Source organism: Empidonax traillii, unplaced genomic scaffold, assembly GCF_003031625.1.
Source record: "Empidonax traillii isolate 1590-97213 ecotype Southwest subspecies unplaced genomic scaffold, ASM303162v1 scaffold4:size3804566, whole genome shotgun sequence".
Classification (NCBI taxonomy): domain Eukaryota; kingdom Metazoa; phylum Chordata; class Aves; order Passeriformes; family Tyrannidae; genus Empidonax; species Empidonax traillii.
This window is the reverse complement of record NW_020955197.1, coordinates 1,725,194-1,748,961: the sequence shown is the minus strand read 5'-3', so window position 1 is coordinate 1,748,961 and position 23,768 is coordinate 1,725,194. Positions and strand designations below refer to the sequence as shown.

Genomic DNA, 23,768 nt, shown 5'->3' with positions numbered 1-23,768 from the left:
AAACACAGAACATGCAAAGAGATTTAACCCTTATCTGCATCATTCAAAACAATACATTGGATTTTTAAAAATACTGTGGTTAATAATTGGATACCTCCCAGTTACAATTTACTTTTCTTGTGATATAAAATGGCTTAGAATTTTGATATTATTGATGGGTCATATTTCAGTATTTCATAGAAACAAAGTTTTTATTAAAAAGTACTCACTAAAAAAATTAATTAACTTATTGCTCAGGTAAGAGTGTGGTGGTGGTTAGCACAAGGTACAGGAAACCATGACGGGAATAGCTATGGGATATTTGAAACCTTGTAGTTTGCAGTGTAGATACATCCTAAATTATAAAGATAGAGGACTGGGGTGTGCAGCACAGTAGAAACATAGCCAAAGAAAAATCAAGATTACATTAAGTAAGTCAGTTGGAGGGAACAGCCCGAGAAAGGGTCTGAAGCCTCATCTCTGCCCCTCTGCAAACAATGGGATGAGATCCACCCACTGCCCTGAACTTTGGATCCACTGAATGCAAACATGCCACTGATGACGACAGCGGCACAAACCAGAAACACTCCCCTAATGGCACGAAAAACATGTCGATTGCTGGGATAGCTCTAGCACATGCAAAACAGCTTGTGAAATCCCAGCCTTCAGACAGAAGTACTTAAGACTGAAGCTTCCGCTTCCACTCCTGACCCCAGCAAATAAATATTTTGTTAATAAATCCATGATGACAATTCTATGTTAAGAAAGAAGGTTTCCCTCTGTTTTGCAAGTGAAATGATGAGGAGCCAAGGCTTTTCACATGAGAGCACGGAATAAGTTTTTACAACGCAGATGCTACGTGGATAGGATAATTGGGAACATACTGCCAAGGAACTCACAAGATCAGCTATCCCAAACATGCTTCTTATCATTTTCCTTTCTTGCTTGTCTCAATGTACTTTTTATTTTGTAAATCAATTACTGCCCTCCCATACAGCTCTTTGCATGTTTATTCCTGAAATTACAGGAAAAGGGTTGCTTTCCCGTGCATGCACTAGTATAGCTTATACTATAAACTTGTCTCTGATGGGAATCATTTCCCGCAGGAAGTGCTTGGAAAGTATTTGTCCTTAGCGGATGATTTTTCTAGCAAGTGCATTTCCTAGGAAATGCATGTCATAAGGCTAAACAAATACAATGGATAACATTCAGTGTTCTTTCAGTCTCCTGCACTGAACCCATTTGGAGATGTAACACATTTTAATGGGTCACGTTCTGCTTTGTTACACAGTCCGTAGCTCCTGAGCAGCAGGGAAGTAGGTCTCTGCTTCTTGTAAATTATTTCATGTTTCTGTGAAAAGCTTTTAATGAACCCTGAATTGGTTTCCAGATGAAACTGGGCATGTTGTATGACAGAAATGCCCACCAATGAATGGTAAACCCACCTTTCACTGCAGAAAAAAACACCTAATTGTATCACTATGAATTCTGAGAGCTGATAAAGACATGGAATGAGATGTTTCTATTGACACTATTATGAAAATGTGTAATCCACTCTTAAGTCCCCATTTCCTTTCACAAACAGACGGCCTGAGATTAAATCCTCAGAGGACACTGGACATGATTGTCCACAGGATGGATAAACCTGGCTCTGCAGAGCCTGCAAGTCAGAATGATTCTCAGCAGGGAGTATGTGTCCCCCGAGACCAGCCCCTCCTGAGGGGAAATACGGTCTGAAAAAGCTTTATGAAGCTGCACCTGCATACAGCAAACCACTCATCTTTTCAGTATTTGTAATACACAATTTTCTTCAACACAAGCACTTTGTATACTGACATTTTTTCTAAATAAGTTCATTAGTTGTATCTGGTTGTTTATTAAAAGCATAGATAAGGAAATTTACAGACTTCACCTTGTTCCTTCCCTATTTTAACTTTCATGCTACACATCTGGTCACCTGAACCAGACGTCAGGTTTTTTGTTAACTGATTAGATAAATTCTAACTTGAAAAGAGGAGAACAATGTATATGACACGGTTATTTAAAATGTGGGGGTGTTCCAGGAAATGTTTTTTAACTTATTTTATAGAGATTACAAAGAACTAAAGACAATCATCTACTAAGACAAACAAACAAATTTAAAAACTCTAGTACTGTGCAAGAGCTACTCTATTTTTTTTAATTTCTTTCAGGCTACTCAACACTAAAAAGCTATCTTTTTCTTTTAAATGTATAGTAACTTTATACTCTAAGAAGTAGCATGTAAATAGTTATAAAAGATAGTGGATAGTGTCCTATTATATTTTATGTCATAAAAGACCTATTAAGGATAAACACGTTTTTAAAACATGGAGTATAAGCTATCAAGCTCCTCATAGGTGGAATCAAAGTTTTTGTTTACTACTGTTTCAGCTGGAGTTGCAGACCTGCATTTGAGGTTTTACAGATTCTCTAGAGCTAGGAATAACAAAAATAACAGGTTTCTCCTTTTGATGTGGAAGATCAATACTGATGTAATTTGAATAGAGATGCTACATTATCTTCTGCAGGCCCATTGTCATCTACAGTTATTTCCCAGATATTAGGAACTATCATCCAGATATTAGGAACCATCATTAAGGCGGAAGCCAAATTAATGGATAATTAATTCATCCTAATACAAAAAAGACTATATCCATCAGGGAAGCAGAGCCAATATATGTCAACATATAGAATAGTTAAATGACACTATATACAGAATATATACAGAATAATCACACGTATTACAAGGAGAATAAGGTACACTTTTTTCCTCAAGTTATAAAAAAAAGAATTTATGTTCAAGATGTAAATTTTGAAAATATTTCAATACTTCGTAAGGAAACTCCCATCTTTTGAATTAAAAAATAAATTCACCTATTTTGTGAAAATACTGTTTTTTAAATAATTAAGTTTTATTTGATGGTTCATAAATATTTTAAATATTGGAAAATAATAAAAGGTGCCACAGATATTTCTGTTACAAACGGGGCATATTGGAGGGCAGAAGAATTTGTCCTCCAAGGGCAAATGGAGGTTTTGGTATACATCAAAATCAAAGGTTTTCATATATATTTTTGAAATTTCTCCTAATTTCACTGTTTTAGAGCATCAGAGGCATTTTCTCATCTGTGATATACTAACTTCTATTCCATAAATAATTCTGCAGTGTGCAGTATGCAATGCAGTAGTGAGCCCAGTGGAAGTACTTAATATGTGTAAAATTTTGCAAGGGGCTATTTACATTTTTTATAACTACTGATCAACTTTTAATTTATATGTCTCCTTTTTCAATAAAAGATCTTTGCTTTACCAATATCTATGCTGTACTGAGAAAAACTAAGCCTCAAGGCTCACCTCTCACAATGGAAAAAAAATCAGTATTAGGTCTATATAATCTAAAACATTTGCCCTTTTTTTTAATTAGAGTTAACAGATACAGAAAATTTAAATATTTAGTGTTTTTGCAAAGGCTGCAGATATTTTAGTTTTACTGCTATAATTATCTCAGAAAGACTTTACATACAGAAGCAAGCAATTTTCTTTCCCAGTGCAGCATCTATGAAATGAAATTTATTGCAATTACATTGCTATTGTTTCAAAACAGTGCATCCCTTGCTTTAATATGCATTCCATATGTCAATATTGGAAATAAAGAGAAAACACAATTAACACTTCCACAGTGTCACAGTGCGTTACTGGATGTAGTTCAGCTGGTGAAGTCAAAATGACAAACATGAGCAGAGGAGAAGCCCCAAGTCTGCAGGAAGACCAAGGCAACAGACTCTTACCTGCAGGCTGTTGAAGATGATGAAGAAGACCAGCATCCAGAGCTGTCGGTAAGCCATGTGCAGTCCTCCCCACAGCCAGGTGATGGAAATCAGGGCAAAGAGGTACAAGACCAAGGGGATCTCTGTAAACCACAAACACAGCATTTCATCTGGTGTGCCCTGAGAAAAACACTCTTTAAAGCATTACTGGCACAGGACCCATTTTTTTTTGGCTGTTTTGGCAAACTTTGGATCTTGTTCTCCAGTGATGGGCAGCCCCTCTCCTGCCCTAGCTGGGTGGGTGTCCCAGGGCTTTTGGGACTCCATCCCAATATGAAGAGACAAGCAGAAGAGACAAACAGGGGACTGGGAGATGTGAGAGGCATGGGGGAGACAGCCCAGCTGAGCAAACAAGGCTTTACAGGTGGGAAGAACACACTTGGACTTGGAAAATATGCAGAACTTGGAAGAAGCATGGAAGAGCTCTTGGCAAGCTCTGGAAGTTTTGAGAGGAAATGTATTTCTAAGAATTGAGAGAAAAGGGAATAGAAGAAAATTATTAAGGATACAAAAACTGCCCCAACTCTGGCCACATTAAGAATTACATTGAAATTATAAGAGTAGCTTCTTCTTTAATTTGTTGTTACTTTCCCCTTCAAGTCAAACATAAGAAGGCAGCTGACCCCATAAAACTTAAAGTGACAACCTCCACTCAATCAAGGAGACCCCCAAGACAGACTTTGAACTAATTAACTTCATTCAGCTGTAAAAATACATGCAGACTCTCTCTTTAAGCAGCGCACACACATACAGCTGCATTTTATATTCGCTACTGTATTTATACCATAAAAGGTTTAAGGAATGCTGTCAGGGAGATGTCTGCCAGTATGGACAAAGTTCGCCAAAAAGAAAGTAGACGTTAGTTTTTGCCTGCACACGTTCCTCCCACTGACAGGAGCCAGCCCCCTGTGTTGACTGTATTTGTGGCAGAACTCGAAGTCCACGTTTGCCAGGTCTGCACACCTCGGGGGCAGAGGTGCATGGCCAGGTAATGCCCCTCCCTGCATTAGTCATGCAGCATCAGCAAAGAGTGGGGATGTGCTTTTGACAGGCACCATTCCAGGAACAGCAGTTTGGGAGTTCTTTAGCCATTTTGTTTAATACTGTACAAATAGTAAGTGCCTTCTCAATGTAGGCCATACCTAAAGTCACACATGCATAACATTTTAAGAAGAAAAAGTGTAAAGATGCCTGCTTTTTGCCACATATTGGTAAAATTTATGACTCTGTTTTTATCTTTATTGTTAACAATTGCTTCATTATCAGTATTGTAAAGAGTTAATACAGAGTTGAAACTCTGGCAGCATTTAAAGCCTCAGCTGTTTGAATTCTCTTCACCCCTTTTATTCAGATAATTTGTTGTATTGTGATGAAACAAAAGCTCAATAACTAGAATAAATATATCAGAAAATAAGCAAGAAATTCTTTTAAGTTTGCAAAATCAGTATTGCACAAAGGAACCGGATGCCAATAAATAGGCTTGATATGAACCAAAACAGGCATTTTTCGTTTTCTTCATATGAAAATAAACCCAACAGCTTCCCCCCCCAAACAAACTCAAAGGGTGATTCTGAGCAGATGAACCTTAACAGACAGGACTTTAAGTCCAAGTGCAAGCAGTTACCTCTAGTCTAGTTGGATAAACTGGAGCAGATAAGACTGACATGGAGCAGTCAACTCAGCATCACTGTGACGTAACTGAAACACTGTCAAGCAATTCTGTTGGGTATTATATAACCAAACCATGCTGGTCCACAATTTTTTCCACATAGTTATCACACCCTTTTTTAGTACTATGAATGATGGAAGATTTTATTTAAGCAAGAGGCAGTCCACCTACTCCTTAAAAATATCTATATGTATATGTGTACTCATATATAATCATCCTGACTGTTCATGTCTCTCTCCCTGAAATGTCTCCCCCTTTCCCTACTATAAGCTTACAGAGTTAACAAATTCAATAAAGATAAATGTATCTTATGCATTTAGTTGCAGTTTTTTAGAGTTTGCAAACTTAACCATAATCCAGCTTGATATTTGATGAGCTGAAACTACATATCTTCAATTTATCAAACAACTAAATATGTCTACTGTTTCTCACTTCTTCCTCATGGCTGAGAAAAGATAACTTCCTATTAACTTATCTATAAAATTAATTTTTCTGCAATACTTACTCTTCTGAGGGCTGTGGTACATCGTTATCAGTTTTCATGGGTGTTAAAAACTGTAGTTTTACTATACTAGGGGAGCTCTTAGAGTACACACAAGATTTTGTACAGTGTTTTACATAAAAATGATGATGGTGAGAATTTGAATGACAGGCTGCAATATTTTCATGAGAGGTTTGGATTAGATTAAAAAATTCACGGACCAGAAAAGGTATAAAAATGATGAAAAAATTTAATTACCTCAATGGGAACCTAAAAGAAGCTATACTGGTTATGATAAAAAAGTTTAGCTCCCCTTGCCTTTAACAACTGCCAAAAATGTTGACCAGATATGATACTTCTCCTAGTAATTATCACATTTACAACTCAAAGTTTCCTGAACCAGGAAACTCCATAGTTGTTGGTTGGTTTTTTTTTTTGGTTTTTGTTTGTTTGTTTGTTTGTTTGTTTTTCTTTTTTTTTTCTGCTTACTAATCTTGAGGAGTCTTTTCTTTCACAAAATCACACTGAACTGTGATAGGTCAGAAGAATTATCAGTGCATGGATCTCCACAGGACCAGCAGGTAATAAAATGCCAGATTGCCCACCCAGCTGAAAAAGCCTTGAATTTGCTGTTCAGTTTCCTTACAGCAGAAGCAGAACAAGAAACAGCAGGAAACAAAACCTGGAACATTTCCAAACAGCTATGATTTCACCTACAGTGGTTTTAATTCTGTAACAAACTAAATCCTGACGATTTTATATTTTGGAAATAAACCTCACAAACAAAATTACTCTGGTGACAGTTTAAAGCTTCATCTTCTGTTGCACTATAAAGCTTCTGAATATGTCCCTGCTCACTGCAGGGGGGTTGGACTAGATAACCTTTAAAGGTCCCTTCCAACCCAAACCATTTTATGATTCTATGGTTTGTACTGACCTACACAGAGAAATAATCTCATGATGTGGCTCATGTGCCTACACACATCTAAACCTAAGCAGGCTACATCAGCTTACTGATGTCCACAAAGAATTTTAACACCATAGCACTGTGATCCAGTCAGCCTGTGCAAGACTTCTTTAAAAATGAGAACTGCAACAGTTGTCATTTTTTATATGCCTGAAAGGATTGGAAAAATGGTGAGAAATACTATGTTTCAGAACACAGGATGAGACTGCCTAAAATTTATTTATAGATGGGGTCTGGAATAGATTCTGCCAATTGAATAGTGCTGCTTCAGACACTGCAGAGACAAAAAAAAAAAAAAAAAAGGAGATACAATTTTCCAGTGTCAAATGCATCCTGTGCATCAACTCCCTTCATATGCAGGATGCACCTATTTTGGAAAGCATGGGAAGGAGATATCTGTCACTCTCTGCAACTGACAACACTAAGAGCCATTTGGCCTCTTGGTAGTTCAAGGATGGGAGGATGGGGAGTACTGAAGAAGAAACAATTGGAAACAGCTGTGAAGTGGAGAAATATCATAGGGAACCTTACAGTGTTCCCCACTGCAATGCACTTCCACACTTTTGATAAGTCATCTAATGGTAAGTCAAAAATTGAGATAGATTCGTATACGGACTCGTAATTTCACCTAATGAAGGGACAGTTTCCCTGGTTAACCTCTCTTATCCCTGTGTAGTGCCTATGGATTATGTACAAATCATTTGATGGTGCCTACTACAACTTATTTTACCAGGGAGGGAAGCAGCAATAGAAATCCTCCTGCACAATTTTGGTCAACAACTGCTCATGGTGTATAGTGAAAAGTTCTTGAAAAATGCCTTCTTGTTATATATTTTTTTACTTTAAAGTTTGGAAAAGCAATGGATGACCACTTAGACAGAGAGAAAATTTACTATCTGAATAAACCACCATCTCACTTAAACAAAGGCATCAAAACAGAAATAAGTTATAAGCCATATGAAATGAGGATTAGGTCATTGCTCTGAAGAAAACCAGTAATAGTAATGGCCAATCTTTGCGAATGAAGATCTGGGGAAGGTCTTTACACCTTCCAGCCTGCGCATTGGATTTTTTAGGTGAGACACAGTGTGAGCGGAACTGAGCCCACCCTTTAATCCTGAGGTTCATCTGCCGGGGCCAAGCGAGCTTGGACGGTGGCAGTGAGGTCCTCAGGACGTAGATGGATTGCCTTACAGGGCTAATGAGCTCCATCTGCCCGGGGAGGGGCCCCGACTGGGAATCGAACCCGGGTCTCAGTGTTGACAGCACTGCGGTTTAGCCCCCTGCACCACCAGGGGCCCCAGTAGCGCCACTAGAAATAACTGAAATTAACTGGAAAAATGACACACTTCTTTTATGGACTGCCAGCACTGGAATGCTCTACAGGACAACAGGATTAGTCCCTTCAGAATGCTACACTCAATCAAGCAGATGGGTTCTGAATATGTATTTGCAAGTGGTACCCTCAAACAGCACAACTTTTCAGTTTGAATTAGATTATATATTTCAGAAGATAATACAGGATTTTCTTCCTGGAATAGACATGTAAGTAAAAAGAAATTAATCTTTTTACTCTGAAATTGTCAATTTTCTGTTTCTCTGTCTATGGAGTTAGAACTACTCCTTATGTATTCAGTCTGTTTCGATACAAAAATGTCATGTAGGCTACCTGAAGCTTTTCTTCTTTCCTTCCACAGCTGATATTATAGATAAAATCCTCCAGGACGATGAATCTGAGCAGTTAAAAATGCTAAATCAAATAGAAATTAATAAAACTGGAAATTATTAAGTAATATTAATGTTCTAAAGTGTAATGCAGAGTGTGTCTTTGCAGAAAACATCTACACGATTTAACTGTGGAAAATAAAGAATATGCTGAGCTTTCATAATGTATCCAAATATTTGTATTCTCACCACTGTGTTGGTCGTTGTGTTTCATTTTTTTTCTAAAAATAGGAAAGTCAATAAATGAAGAAATTAAATAGTATAGCTTTAATGATCTTCTGAGTTTACCTATAAATATTTACTATGTGTCTTCTCCTTAGGTTGTTAAACTGATAATGCAAATTTAATTACTTTTAATAGTTCTTGGCTAGACATAATACCTACTGCAAAACCTGAAAGAACTTTACAAACGATTTTTCCCAGATGATTGGGGAGAATACATTGCTTCACAGAAGCAACATATTCTTTTCACAGAAGCACTTTAATTGCTTCACAGAAGTAATATATTGGTAATGGGATTTTGTGGCCAAAAAAAAAAGAAAATTAGCAGATTTCTTTCATAAAGTTCAAAGAAGAAAATGCCACCATCAACCACGTGCAATCAGCAACTCATGATCAAACCTCAGATTCCATATTGGTAGTGCAAAATGTACAGAATTTAACAGTATTTGATACTGAGGATCAGAAAGTTGGTAGGTAAATATTCATGAAATCCAACTGGGCAAAATTGTTCATTGGTTATTTGTAGAAACAGGAAGCAACAAACCTGTTAGAATATTATTTTTGGTTAACTTATATTTTTTGACCTGCTACTTATTTTGGCACGGAAAATTTTTAAGTTAAAGGATACCTCCTAAAATAAAAGCACACCTCCCATTAAGTTTAAAGAATACATCATAATTACTACAAAATCCTAGAAGATTGGCCTCTCTAACCTTTCCACTAAATCTCAGGTTTCTGGCAAACTTTCTAATGCATCTTTAAGACACTTTATGGTATAATCAGATGAAAAAACCAGACACCTTATTATAGCTTATGCTATTATAGTTATACAGGGAACATGGCAAATCCCAGAACAACAGCAAATGGGAAAAAAAAAAAAAAAAAAAAAGAGAGAAAAATTTGAACCTACTTATCTCCTCATAATAAAATTATTTAGATGCACTATGTAAAATTAAATGAGTACTAAATTTGCAACTGTACAGTCATAACTCATGCCAATTAACTTGCTTCTGCAGATTTCTTTAAAGGAAAAAAGCTAATTCGGACATGTGAAGCACAGTGCAAGGAATCTAAATTACATAAGTGCAGCTGATGCATTTAAGTTATTATCTCATTCAGATCATAGTTCTTTATTTCAGCTTGTAATTATGTTTTATCATTTTGTCCTAAGTGTATTTGTAACAAATCTTGGAGGCAAAGATTTTTTTTTCCACTTAATTACAAAAGAGAAAAGCTCCTGGAGCGCTATAAAGATTAAAATATTATATCCAATATGTGTGATGAATTCTGTGAATATCGTACATAACTCTTAGTTCAGAAGTAGCCAACATCTGGTTCTTGATTTCTAGATGCATATTGTCATCTCAAGATGAAAGCATTCCTGCAATTTACTGTTCCTTTGATTCTCTTAGATACATTATATCTGTCTTATAATTCAAGATAAAGACTTTAGCATATATATCACAGGATAGGCAACACATGTAACTGCATGTTTACACATACATTCTCACTTGCAATCAAAAGCCCTGTTCTCAGCATCATTTCCTGAGCACAGAAGCATGTTTGGAATGTTCTGCACTTGCATTTTGTAGGCTTATTTGTTTCTTGAGATGATCAGATGGTAGTAGGTATAGGTGGACCATTCAGCATGTTCTGTCATGACCAGGAATTCCATACTGCTAAGGCAATAAATATATTTGCAGACTGGATTTAGATGACGTTTAAGGTCCCTTCTAGTGCAAATATTTTTATGATTTTATATGAAAGAAGTTATATGAAAGAACATGCAAGAGGGTAGTTAAAATTGTACAGCTAAATACCTAAGGCATTCTTGGTGAAGTTTTATTTTGGCAACATAAAGTTTTAATGTTTACATTAATTCTGGCACTTTTACAATTATGATATCTGACTCAGGTAAGGTCTACTGCATATTTATGGGTAGGGCATGAAAATTATGCCAGTTCAATATTCATTCAGTAAATGAAACTCATCTATTCACAAAGAAATTATCAGGAAAAAATGCAGGTGAGTTTTCAATTAAAGTTGTTCTGTTATGTTTTCAAATATTTTTGTGAAATTATGGAAAGTTAGCAAACAGTTAGAAAATCAAATATGTATATTTGATTGCTGTCTTATTAATCTCCAATTTCTGTATTTGCATATTAGGACTGTCAAGAAAAAAACACCATTTCTTACATATGTCTATCTCAACCTCCTGTTACTTCAGCCAAACACAACCATCATGCTTTATACCACCTTATTTCCATCAAAAGCAGTCTTTCTTGTTGTAAACTAAAATATTAGTTAACCTAGAGGCTGTTTATCCAATGCACGCTTCTGACTTGGCTCCTGTCAAGGCTAAATTTTGATAAGGTAGTTTCTATATGCAGCAGAACAGTCAGCCAACAGAACATGTTTGCTCAAAGGCTGGCAAATGGAACCAACACAAACTTAGACTCTTTTTCAGCAAACTCAGTCCTATCTCTGAACAAGTACACTAGAGACAGAGTTGTCATTCTTTGCAGAGAAAACTCCCAGTTATATCCCCCAGTTTTCCAAGAAAATATTTATCTGTCTACAAACATATCCTCTTTGCCGCTACCAAGGAGGAAATTTTTTTCTTTTAGACATGTATGGTGAAACCCAGCATTGTTATTCTGCTCTTGGTAGCAAAACTACATGGGAGTTCCCTTTAGTGTGGGTAACAAAAAATACTCTGCTCATAGGATAGAACCAAACAGCAAAAGACAGTACTGCTACCCAAGTTCAGGAAGATGTTTTACTACGGCAGACAGAATTTATCCTAACAGCTGTAAAAGAATAATAGGGTGGTCCTCTACGCTGGAGTGACTGCATTGGCAGACAAGTGAAGAGCAACGATAACATCTATCTTGAATTCTTGGAGGCCTCTGATATGGCTCCGTACAACATCCTTGTCTTTAAAATGGAGAGATACAGGTTTGATGGACAGACTACTTAACAGACGAGGGACTGGGAGGACGATCTCTACCACAGAATGGCTATCGAGAGCTCCATGTCCAAATGCAGATCAGTATCAAGGGTCTGCACTGTGACCAGTACTGTTCAATAACTTTATTAAAGACACAGATAGTGGGACTGAATGCACCCTCAGAAAGTTTGTGGATGATATCAGGATGAGTGTTGATACGTTTGAGGGATGGGATGCCATCCAGAGGGGTGCTGGCAGCCTGGAGAAGTGGACCCATGAGCAAAGCCAAGTGCAAGGTCCTGCACCTGGGAAGGGGAATCACCAGTATCAATACAGGCTGGGAGATGAAGAATTGAGAGAGGCCCTGCAGAGAAGGACTTGCACCAGGACAAATGACAAGCTGGACATGAGGTGGCAATGTGCACCTGCGGCCCAGAAAGCGAACTGTGTCCTGGGCTGCATCAAGATCAGCAGGTAAGGAAGGTGATAAACACTCCTTGCTCTACTCTGGTGGGACCTCATCTGGAGTGCTGTACCAAAGATTGCCGTCCCTAGAACAGAAAGGAGATGGACATGTTGGAGTGGGTCCAGGGGAGGACCACAGAAAAGATCAGAGGGCTGAAGCACCTCTGCTGTGAAGACAGGTCCAGAGAGTTATTCAGCCTGGAGAAGAGAAGGCTCTGCGGCCTTTCAATATTTAAAGAGGGCTTATAAAAGAGATGGAGAAAGACTTATTACCAAGGTCTGTAGAGACAGGACCAGGGGGAATGCTTTAAACTGAAAGAGGGTAAATTTAGAATAGACAAAAGGAAGAATATATTGGCAATGAGTGCTAACACATGGGAAAGGAATGTCTAGAGAAGCTGTGGCTGCCCAATCTATGGCAGTGTTCAAGCCCAGGTTGGATAGGGCTTGGAAAAACCTGATCTAGTGGAAAGTGTCCTTGCCCATGGAAGGTGCATTGGAACAAGATGATCTTTGAAGGTCCCTTCCAATCCAAACCATTCAATGATTCTGTGATTATGGATGGTTCAGGATGAAACTTCTTTACAGGGTAAGCTTCAGAGTATTCCAACAAAAGGAGGAAAGTGAGTAAGGAAAATATTGAGTCAGTTTTTAACTTAGACACTTCTGTATTCAATTTATCTGTAAAAAAATACACTCTACAAATGAAGGTAAACTTTACTATTTCTACTCCTATTATATTTCTATTAAAGTTAGTGATAACCTTTAAGTTGAGGTCACAAATATAGAACTTCAGAATTACCAGCTATAGTTTAAGAGTCTTTTCCTAGAACTTATGAAATTACCAAAAGAACGTATGCTCAGATAAAAATTTTTTCCCTTTCAAATCTGTATTTCCAAGCCCTTTTTCTCTTTTTTGGTAATATGCAAGCCAGTGACCTTGCTATTTTTTTTTTACTGACAATATTCAGGAATGTTTTGCACAAATTATTGCAGAATCCACATGGGGCCACCTGTATTACACTGCAATTTTAACTGTCTTTTAACTGAATTACTCCCAGAAATTGAATGAACACTACTAGGTCAAATATTCACATGCAAATATGTGTTTGTACAAATATCTATGTATAAATGAAAATTACAGGTCTATATATGCCACTTTTTCCTTTCTGCAATGCTTTATGCTCTCTGGAATTTAAATGAACATTTATACACCATTACTAGCAAAAGTAAAAAAAGTGTATGTAAAAATATTTTTGTCTTTGTTTACAGCTCCCTGTACTTGTTATGTCAGATTATTTACATTGTCATTCACCTGAAATTTTTCTCTCTTTCTAGAAAGGGTAACTAATGAAAACCAGCTTTCGAAAGCAGAGATTTTTTTTTCCCCATTACTTAAACTACTGTTTAAAGTGCAGAAGCTTGGGTAACAACCCTCAGGCTGGAGACTAGAAAAGGGTTTTTTTGCTGTAGGATTTGATTGTTGTGGATGACCAAACAGATAGTAAATCTGTATGGAGATGACAGCCACAGCAAATCTTGCAGAAGATGCTAAATACAGATACCTATTTTTTGGTGGCTCCACCTTTCCTCTGGTTTTGGATGAAACAAAGAAAAACCTTGGCATATTAAATGCCATAACAAAACAGCAAAATAATGGGTGTCCCTGCAATTAAGGAGGCAGTGTTACCAAAAGACCTTACTACCACAGAAAATCTTGTAAGCCAGAACTTGGTACTGGTATGATCCATGACACTGTTGCAAAAGTAAGATATCATCATGCACCTGAGTGCAGGCAACTTTGCTGTAGTGAAAAAATTGCTTCCCACAGCATCAATTGACTGGTTGCAATAAAAAGTGCAGAACCAGATCCCACTGAGTTTGTAAGAAGACAGAGTCAGCTGAGTAAACTTCTTCAGGATTCAAGATTTAAAAGTGATGCTAGGCCTTCCCACTGCAAACTGCCTTTGAATATGTCTTTAAAAGCACAATATACCTGTAAGACATTAAAAATAGTGTAAATACACTACCACCACCTCAAATTTCAGAAGAACAATATTCAGTCAAAAAGCCAGAGGCCTTTAGTTAACAGTCAGTCTGTGCTACGCAGTTACAGGCAAAGGCACATGCTACAGAAATCACTGGCTTTTCTCTCTGGAACCTACACCATAAACACAGCTACACAGAGACCCGTTATACAACCATAAACCACAGCAGGCAGCTCATTTCCTTCTCTAAAACAGCCTCTCTCCAACCTGCTCTCACTCCCACTGTATGAGGTATTTCATTTGTGCTTGTAAAAACTCCTTGGCAGCAAACCATCAGTTTGTCTTGCAGCTGCATAAGCAGTAAAAGTTACAATCTACATAAAAAAATAATAAAAAAAAAAAATTACTGAACAGCTCTCTTCTTGATTTTTTTCTTTTTTTCCTGAGATGTTAGAATTCTCAATCCTATTTTCTAGACTCGCTTGGAGAAAGAAAACACTCTGAATTCTATGCTAAATCAAAGTTTTGTTTCAACCCTACTATTTCATCTCTTTATGACATGTAGATATAATTCCTCTTAGTATTTTATTCCATTTTGAATTACAATTTTATTTATGGTATTGTTTCAATATTCAGTTCACTTTTTGCCCTTTGGTTTAACTGCTCTGAGAGAAGCCTTAACCCTCAACATATTAATAATAATATCCTTATTATCTCACAGAGATGCCAAAACAAAATTAATCAACTGTACTATTCAAGACTGAAAAAGAAGCCACCTCTGTGACTGCTTTGGGTAGTCCATTTTATATCAGAGAGAAATGAAAGTTTAGCTAAGGTCTTGAGTATCATCAGACCGTACACAAATTCATACAGATCTTAGTCAAGCCAACACTCTGTCACTAAGAAAGAAATAAATATTTGCAGAAATATCCAGATTACAAATTCTTAATATTTATTTTCATTTTCTCAAAAAACGAATATATTTCTATAAGCCAAATATTAAAAATTTATTTGCACTACTTTATAAAACTCAGATTTTGTTAAGAAAATACCATGAAAATACAAAAGAAATATTCCAAGCTTCCCACAGAGTGTCCTATTATCATTATGGTATTGGTCTAAACTGCTGCAACTTTATTTTGGGAACATTGTTGTATTTGAAATTGTTCTGACGGAGGAGGCCGACCAAAACTTCCTGTTTTGCACAAGGCAGATCTTTTCTTTCAAGCACTTTTCAGTTGTGAGTAGCATAGGAAATATCAAAGCAGAGGCATTAACTCCAAACACTCCAATGCACAGTGCAGCCTCTGTGTGGTTTTGCAGCTGCCGAATGCACTGCAAATTGCAGGGGCCAAAGCTGTGCCCATCACAGCCTGCATCCATAGGTTATCCCTGGATATAGGCAAGCAATCATTGTATTTGAGCAGCCCCAGCCCTCCTTGGGACAGGATATTCACTACCCCCAGCTAAAACCCATGCAGTGCTCTGAGAAGGGCGGTGCTTTCTTTTACTTCTGTTCTCTTTTACTAGACAAGACGCATCACATAGCCAGCAATACTAATTTCTTTTTCTAGGTTTGACACATTTTTATCCTCCTCAGAGAGTCAAGTATCTGCATAACTTTGATCATTAAAGTACTTCCACAGACTTCAAAGGGACAAGGCTTAATCTCAAACTAAGTGCGTAGGTACCTACTGAACTGTGGTTTCAGATGGGGTTCTCTGAACTGGCAAGAACAGTCCATACTGTTCTGAACGTACAACTTGTTTGCATAGAGACAGCCAACAAATCATACCTGCTGCATTTGTTCTTCCTCTGAAAATATCATCGTACGCCTTCCACTGCGGAGTCACCTGGTAGGCGTGGATGAACACCACAAAAACCACCACCAAGCACATTAATGGCACCAGAGCAGCAGTGAAGAGAGCTGCATAGGCATTTGGAATGAAGCACCTGATGGAAAAAAATGGGGGGAAATGCTGTCAATAAACATGAGAGACAACTTGAATCATCATAAATAGAATTTCAGAAACAAATATTTTTGAAGGATGTGCTGTACAAACCACAAATTCTGTTCCCAGAGTAACTTTGATAGGATGCACTGTGTTCTGTTTGTGCTCATCTCCTCATCATATCTTTGCTCTTACAGTATGCACATTACATTTAGCCTAATCAGTGTTGGAAAGATTTAAACTTGTAATGAAATAAATTATATTTTAACATATTAAATGCATGCTTTATTCATTTAAAGTGATCATTCTTAGACACCAAAGTCTAAAAGACACTACATAATTTTCTGTACTAAGCTCCTGAAACCACAAATTAAGTTTTGATAAATACATTTTTAAAATAAATGAACAAGTCTGAAAGGCAAGATAACTATCCCTTCTTAAATTCTTGGAAATTACATGTCATTTGCACACACTGAAGCCAAATGTTTACTCCCTCCTCCTCCCCTTATTTTTTTTCAATTGTCCTGTTTCCCCTTGCCCTTTCATTTATTAAAGTTTTAATTATTTGTTAAGTTGTGTCAGGAACATGAGTTTTCCGTGAAAAAGAGTCAAATTACACATACATGATGATGACTTGAAGAATATGGACATTCTAGTTAAAGAGAGCTCTTGAGGGTAAGAGAGATCAGAGTTTTTTGTGCAGTCCCTGGAGACCAGTATGTGCTTTAGAGCCACTGACCTACTCTAGAGATGACGCACAACAGAGCAGCCCAAGGGACGGCGCAGGAGTCAGTATGTCTCGAGAGTATGTGGTCACTGCTGTTCCTATTAGGAGGGTGTAACTTACCCAGCCCTTCTGTCTTGCAGGTCAGCTCTACTAAGCAAGCTCAGAGTTGATGCTGGTATAACATATATCTGAGACAAGCCTAGCTACGTTTCACTGATCTACCTGGTACCTTCTGGGTTTGCTTAGGTGGACTTGCATGCACCACGCAGCAAGGCAAGACTGTATTCCTTGTTGTCTTTTCCAGTGCATCAGTTGTGCATACTCAGTGAATCCCAAAATCTTTTCCAGCAGAATCTAGATACCTTCTACAACTCTCTGCAGAAGGTACAGGCTCTGTCACACACCAGGTACTGAGATACTACCTGATGACATCACTGAGCAAGTAAGCAACAGGGAGAGGAGAAACTGCAGTTAAAGATGTTTCTTCCTTTCCTCATAGGAGAGATGTTTCAGTCCCTTACTCATTTTGTCAGCCTTCAGTGGACTTCGTACAGTCTGTCTTTTGCACCGAGAAGTCCAGAACTGAACCCAGCGTTCCAAGTGTGACATGACGAGTGCTGAGCAGGGGGTAAGGATCATCTCCTTCAACCAGCTGATATTTGACACAATATCTGATCCATTTCATCCTTCAGATTTTTAATATTTCTTAGGTATGAAAGCTATTTTTGTTCCCAAAGGCATTCTTGAGTTTGCACAATCAGCTCTAAGGCATGAAACCACATTGCCATATCATTCATTTAGTGATTATACTGAAGCAAAGAGTCTTAGCACAAGAATAGTCTTCTATAAAATCATATTTATGTTCTGAAATCTGGTTTTTTTCAACTTGATACATTTTTGTATTTCAAAGACCATGTATGCTCTTAAAAAATTACCTGATCATCTTGATAGTTTTCTGTAAAAACTCCTTTATACTCAGTTAACAAAAGCTGAAAACCTACGGAGGTGAATTACTCTTACTAATACCCTGAGGCTCTCAAAAGTACTCTAGAAAGTTATATAATCAAGAAATACACAAAACCTTATTAACCTTCAAAACTTAGTTTTCTAGAAGCAATGGACAGCAAGCCAGTGAAAACCACCTCCTCTTGTAATTTTTATTCACACAGATATGTGTGTGATATGTGTTAGATTAGATGTTGATAGATATCTTAAAAGATATCTATCTATCCATTACCATGACACATTTGTCACTCAGAACTATTTTGTCTAGTATTCCTAGCATTGGCTGGGAATACAAGAAAAATATCCCAAAATATCAACTAAATTGGTGATTCAGAACACAACTACTCTACAGAAAAAGGCCTAGAAAGATGAAACTGGAATGAATTACATCATTACAAACCTTATTTGTTTGAAGATGAGCATTATTTCTTGCAGCATAGCCTTCAAGAAAGTTTGTTTTTGTTTGGTTTGGTTTGTTTTAGTAGGCCCTGTATAATTAAGCTGTTTTTTTAATTTCTTGGGTGAGTAACTGTAAGGTTTTTGTTTTGTTTGTTTTGATTCTGAGTAATAGCAAAAAAAACCAACCAATCAACCAACCAAAAAAAGTTACCCACTGAAATATTGCCTTCTGCAATGGAGACAAGAAAAATCAAATGCTGTTAGCTGCTTCAGAGATTCTCATTTCATTACAAAGATTCCATGACTTCCTGTTAGCAATTTCTATTATCAAATTGCATCTTTTCCCCCTGTTTTGAGAAATTAGATCTCAGCTTAGATCTCTCCTAGCACTGAAAAGACAACTGTTTATCTTTTGTCCCAAGAGGCCACCACTCTTGCTGTTCTTAACTATTGTTACCTGACTGGAGGGTCCATCTTTGGTTCTGTGTTGACCACTTTGTTCTGACCATTGACTTTGTTTTGATCTCTAATTTTGTTTTTGTTACTACAAATTTCTCTACTGAATGTAACATATTCCCATTTGCTATTTCTCTTTCACTACTCCTATCTAAGCTCATTTAACTTCGTCATCTTCAAGACTCCCCCTCACAGACTCCCAAACTCCTATTCATAGTGTCACTTTTCCCATAAAGAACGCTTTACTTCCATCTCAAATGTTTCCAGCATAACATAAGAGAATATAAAACACACTATCAAAAGCCCTGGGTGTGTTAGTATCTATGAAAGAGGCTGAAAATAAAGTTAGAAATAACTGTTGTTAGTATGTGTCTTCTCCAAGGTGTAATTCCACACTAGTATGTAATGATGTGTTAATAATTTTAGAACTGTAAAAAAAAATATCAAAATGAATCAGTTATTTTTCCTCTGATACCAATCAACATTTACTTTACACGTTTTTTTTCAGGATTAGAACTATGAGAAACAGCTTTAATATATAAGATTGTTTTCTCATGGATGATGCAGATGTTAATTAACTGCAGATGTTAATTCAATCTAAACTGATAGTTTTAAATACAACAAACATGGAAAGATTAGAATAGAAATCAACAGACAATACCATCTTCCCTTTGGAAAAGATGTAACCTCAGAAAATCATATACCTTTACATCAATTCATTGATAAAAATTACCTCACTTATTGGCAAGCCACAATCCCTTTTCTTTGATTTTCCTTTTTTTCCCCCTTAAAGAAATAAAAAGCAGATTCTAAGCTTGCTTTCTTCTCAAGGGGGTAAAGCATGTTTACCTGACGCTTTGTTTTTGTAAAGTGTTCTGTGATCTCTTAAACTATAACACTTCCTAAAATCTGGGGAGATATTCCAGCTACGTATGATATGGAAGGCCCTCTTTTGTTTTTCTAACACTTTTAAAGGAAAAACAGGAAACAACTGACAAATGTATACTAGAACTATTTGTTTGCACAATTAAATAGTTAATATTAAAAGAGGAAAACAAAAATAAAAACCAAGCAACATTGCTAAGGAAATAACAATTGTTAAAAAATGAAAGGACTGACATACTTTGTTCCCTTCTAAGCAAGAGAGATTTAAAATAACTCTGTGGGGTAAGGACAGTTTCATTCTGTCATCGTCACATCTTGAATTCTAAGGACAATCTCTTTTAACTGCATCTTGAATCTACAGAAGGGTAAATTTGAGAAAAAAATTGCAGGTCTTCTTATCTATCAAATATCTGGTGTTCTGAGTCCCTGAGCTTTACAGCAAAGCATTTTATAGCAAAACAAAAACAATACTCCTTTACTGTAAAACAGCATGCAGGAGAACAACAGATTTAACAACTGTTTACGACCAAATCAGTGGTGGACATACCCTCAGAGCAGATAACCATGTTGACTTTTGCAGTGCCCAAGCCTCCTCAAGCTGATGAATTCCCAGCCTGAACAGACTATAGGATACCACTCTATTTCTGCTGTAGCTATGTTGCAACAGTAATCCTTTTCCATAAATATATTAAGCAACAAGGTTATCACAGAGTCAAAGAGTCTTAAGATGGTTTGGGTTGGAAGAGACCTTAAAGATCCTCAAAATTCCAATCCCCCTTCCATGGGCAGGGACACCTTATACAACAAGATCAGGTTCTCCAAGCCTCATCCAACCTGGACTTGAACACTTCCAGAGATTGGGCACTTTCTCTGGGCAACCTGTTCCAATGTCTCACCACCTGCACAATAAAGAATGGGTTCCTAATATCTAATTAATTCTCTCCTCTTTTAGTTTTACACTTGCTTGACAGGGAAAGAAATATGTGGACATTTTTGTTGTACGTGTTGTTTGTTTGTGTTTTTGTTTGGGGGGTTTTTGTTTGTTTTGGGGGGAGGAGGGGTGTTTGGTTTTGGTTTTGTTTTTGTGGTTTTTTAAAGTTTGATGTTTCTATGCCAGGATGTGAAGAAAACCATATGGAAGTGCATGCTAATCTTAAGATGGGTAGCATTTGAGATGGTAGTCACTAGTTTTCTGAGGAAATTCAAGCAACATTCACACCAGAGAAATTTCTGTTTCTACAGTAGGTAAAATTCTAGAGATCTCTACAAGATTGTACAAAAATTTACAGTGCCAAAGGCACATGGGTTTAGACTTGTAGTCTTCAGATCACTTCACACATTCTAGATATACTAACAAACGGATCACACAACATCCTGGAAACATAGACTTTGCACTTTGTAAAACTTAATGAAAGACTGAATTAAAGAGCATTTATGTGCTTTATGGCAGCCTTGGATAACGGAAGGTGTTTCAGCATTTATTTTGAGGTTTTTACAAGCTTTACTGCAGAGATAGGAATTGCATGTATAACAAATGCCACCTTGCTACCTTTCATTGCAGCAAGTGTTGGCATGTGATTGCATAATGGATACAGCTATGAGCTGGTTTAAATGAGTGAGAATTCAAAATATTTTTGAAGTACCATCAGAAATGACTTGCTGTCCTCGAAAGCCTTTTACATTACAAGAAACTGTACTGTGGCTGAGAATTAAAAAGCCTTTCTCTCCTTAAAAAATATCTCTAAATTACACCCTACCTCATCAATGTCTAATCTCTGTCTAGTGATAAAGAACACAAATCCTCTCCAAGAAATCTGTTTCAGTCCTTCACAGTACTTATCTCAAGTGACTATTACCCAACGTTAAATTCAACTCCTTGGTGCAGTATACACTGGTTATATCTTGTCAGAGCCAACACAATTGTGGGAAACTGATTTTTCCCTTGTTTGCTGCAATATTTCTTTATATACTTGTAAATTGGTATGCTTTTCTATTTGGTGTTCTCTTCACTGAAATCCTAGATCTTTTAGTCTTTCAGGAAATATTTTATATCTGAGACTTTTGCGAGTCTCCTTGATCACACTCCTTTGCTAATGTATTTCTGAAGTTATGGGGTACAGCGCTTTTGACAGCATTTCATCTATGTCCATACCTGCAGCAGAAGGACTTAATGTGTCCTTAAGACTAAATTGCTTTATATGTAGGCCAAAATCATATCTGTCTTTATTGCCATAGCACAAAATTGTTGACTCATTCTCAATTTATCATCATCCACAATAGACATGAGATCTTTTCACAGAGAACTGGTAAACAGTCAGTTATTTTTCATCCTATTTTTGCATAGCTAATTATTCTTCCCACAATAAATTCTGTTCACATTTCTCACTAAATACTGTAATATTTCTTCAGAAGAGATCTCAGATGTCAATAAGATTATGAATTTTACCTAACATTTAATGTATTTTTTTTCCCCAGTTTTGTGCTGTGGTAAATTTGAAAGGAAACTCCTTTAGCCCAGGCTTGTATTATATGAGATAAAAATAATATTTTCTAGTCCATTAGTAACCAAGGTATTTGAAGGGTGCTTTCAAGTTTCATCCAAGAATTCTTAAAAATTTACCTGTGATCTTAGTCTGTTGATAATTTTTTTCAATATGCCTTGGAACACACTGGGAAATATGGGATGACTGGGCATGTACTAATACTGCACCAAAGTCAGTTTCTGACTAAATAAGAGATATGTTAAAACATTCAGCTCATGAAGAATTGAACAACAAAAATCAAGACGCTTTTCTGGACAACAGGTTAGACTAGATAAAGTTAATTTCATAATTTCATGAGTTTATAGATTTGATTTATAACTGCATTTGAAATCTTTGACACTATTTAAATTATGCAGTGGGATGTAATGCAAGGAAAACAATGTAAAACTTACTGCATGTCTACTGCATCCACTGTCTAGTTTTATTTTTGCTGAATAGAATCTGGAAATTACTATGTATCACATTAAAAGCATGAGATGTAACTTTATGCTTTTCTAAAGAGGTAAAGGTCATACTTGGATGTCTTTTACACAACACATATGAAGCAAACATTCTGTTTCAATCAGTGTTACAAGCAGCTCAGTGACACACTGGGACTGTGTCATGGTTTAATCCCAGACGGCAGTCAAGTACCATTCGCTCACTTCCCCCGCTTGCCTCCTCAGGTGGGGAGAGAATCCCCAAGAAAAGTCAAACTTTGTGGGTTGGAATAAGAATAATTTAATAATTGAAACAAAATATTATAATACTACTAAATGTGATAATGATGACGATAATGATGATGATGATGATGATGGTAACTATGAAAGAGAGTAACAGAACCTAGAAAGAAAGAAGTGATGTACAATGTAATTGCACACCACCTGATGACCGATGCCCAGCCCATTCCCTAACACCCTTCCAAGTGACTCCCTCAGTTTATATACTGGCCATGTCATTCTGTGGTATAGAATTTCCTTTTGGTCAGTTTTTGTCCCCTGTCCCAGCCATGCTCTGTTCCGGCTTTTTGTGCAGTTCCTCATTGGCAGTGCATGAGATATTGAAAAGTCTTGGACTTAGGATGAACACTAACTATCAACAGCCAAACCATCAGTGTGTTGTAAAGGGTTTTCTCATCCTGAATCCAAAACACTGTCCAAAGCACTCTCCCAGATACTATGAAGGAAATTAAGTCTGCCCCAGCTGAAACTTGACTGCCTGTTTTTCGCATGTTTCGAAAACACGGACTGAATGAAAAAAAGTTCACAACAGAGCTGTGAAGAGCATCAGAGGTCTTATAAAAGTATTCTGAAAATGCTGGGAAAAAAATTCTTCTGATACTGGGTTGTTTGGTTTGTGCTTTTTTTTTTCTAATGGGAAGGGACAGTTATTGGCAAACTACAAGTAGGCAAAAAGCAGTAGCAGAATTCTCCATGTTGTAATACATTTTTCTTGCTGGAAAACACAAGCCAAGGGGCCTAAACTATACCAAGATTGGCTGATGGCTCACAGGGAAGTCACAGGAGGC

At 36.9% G+C, this 23,768-nt stretch overlaps 1 protein-coding gene across 6 annotated transcripts in view; it reads right to left on the bottom strand.

Annotated features, from left to right (window-relative positions):
* Positions 1-23,768, bottom strand: part of ADGRV1 (adhesion G protein-coupled receptor V1) — a 251,512-nt gene that overhangs the window by 33,020 nt on the left and 194,724 nt on the right. For all 6 annotated transcript variants that reach the window (XM_027877959.1, XM_027877992.1, XM_027877969.1 and 3 more), the window contains 2 exons: positions 16,090-16,247; positions 3,789-3,910 (listed from right to left, as the gene is read on the bottom strand). In XM_027877959.1, coding sequence (XP_027733760.1) covers positions 3,789-3,910; positions 16,090-16,247 — 280 coding nt within the window. The remainder of the gene's footprint in view (positions 1-3,788; positions 3,911-16,089; positions 16,248-23,768) is intronic.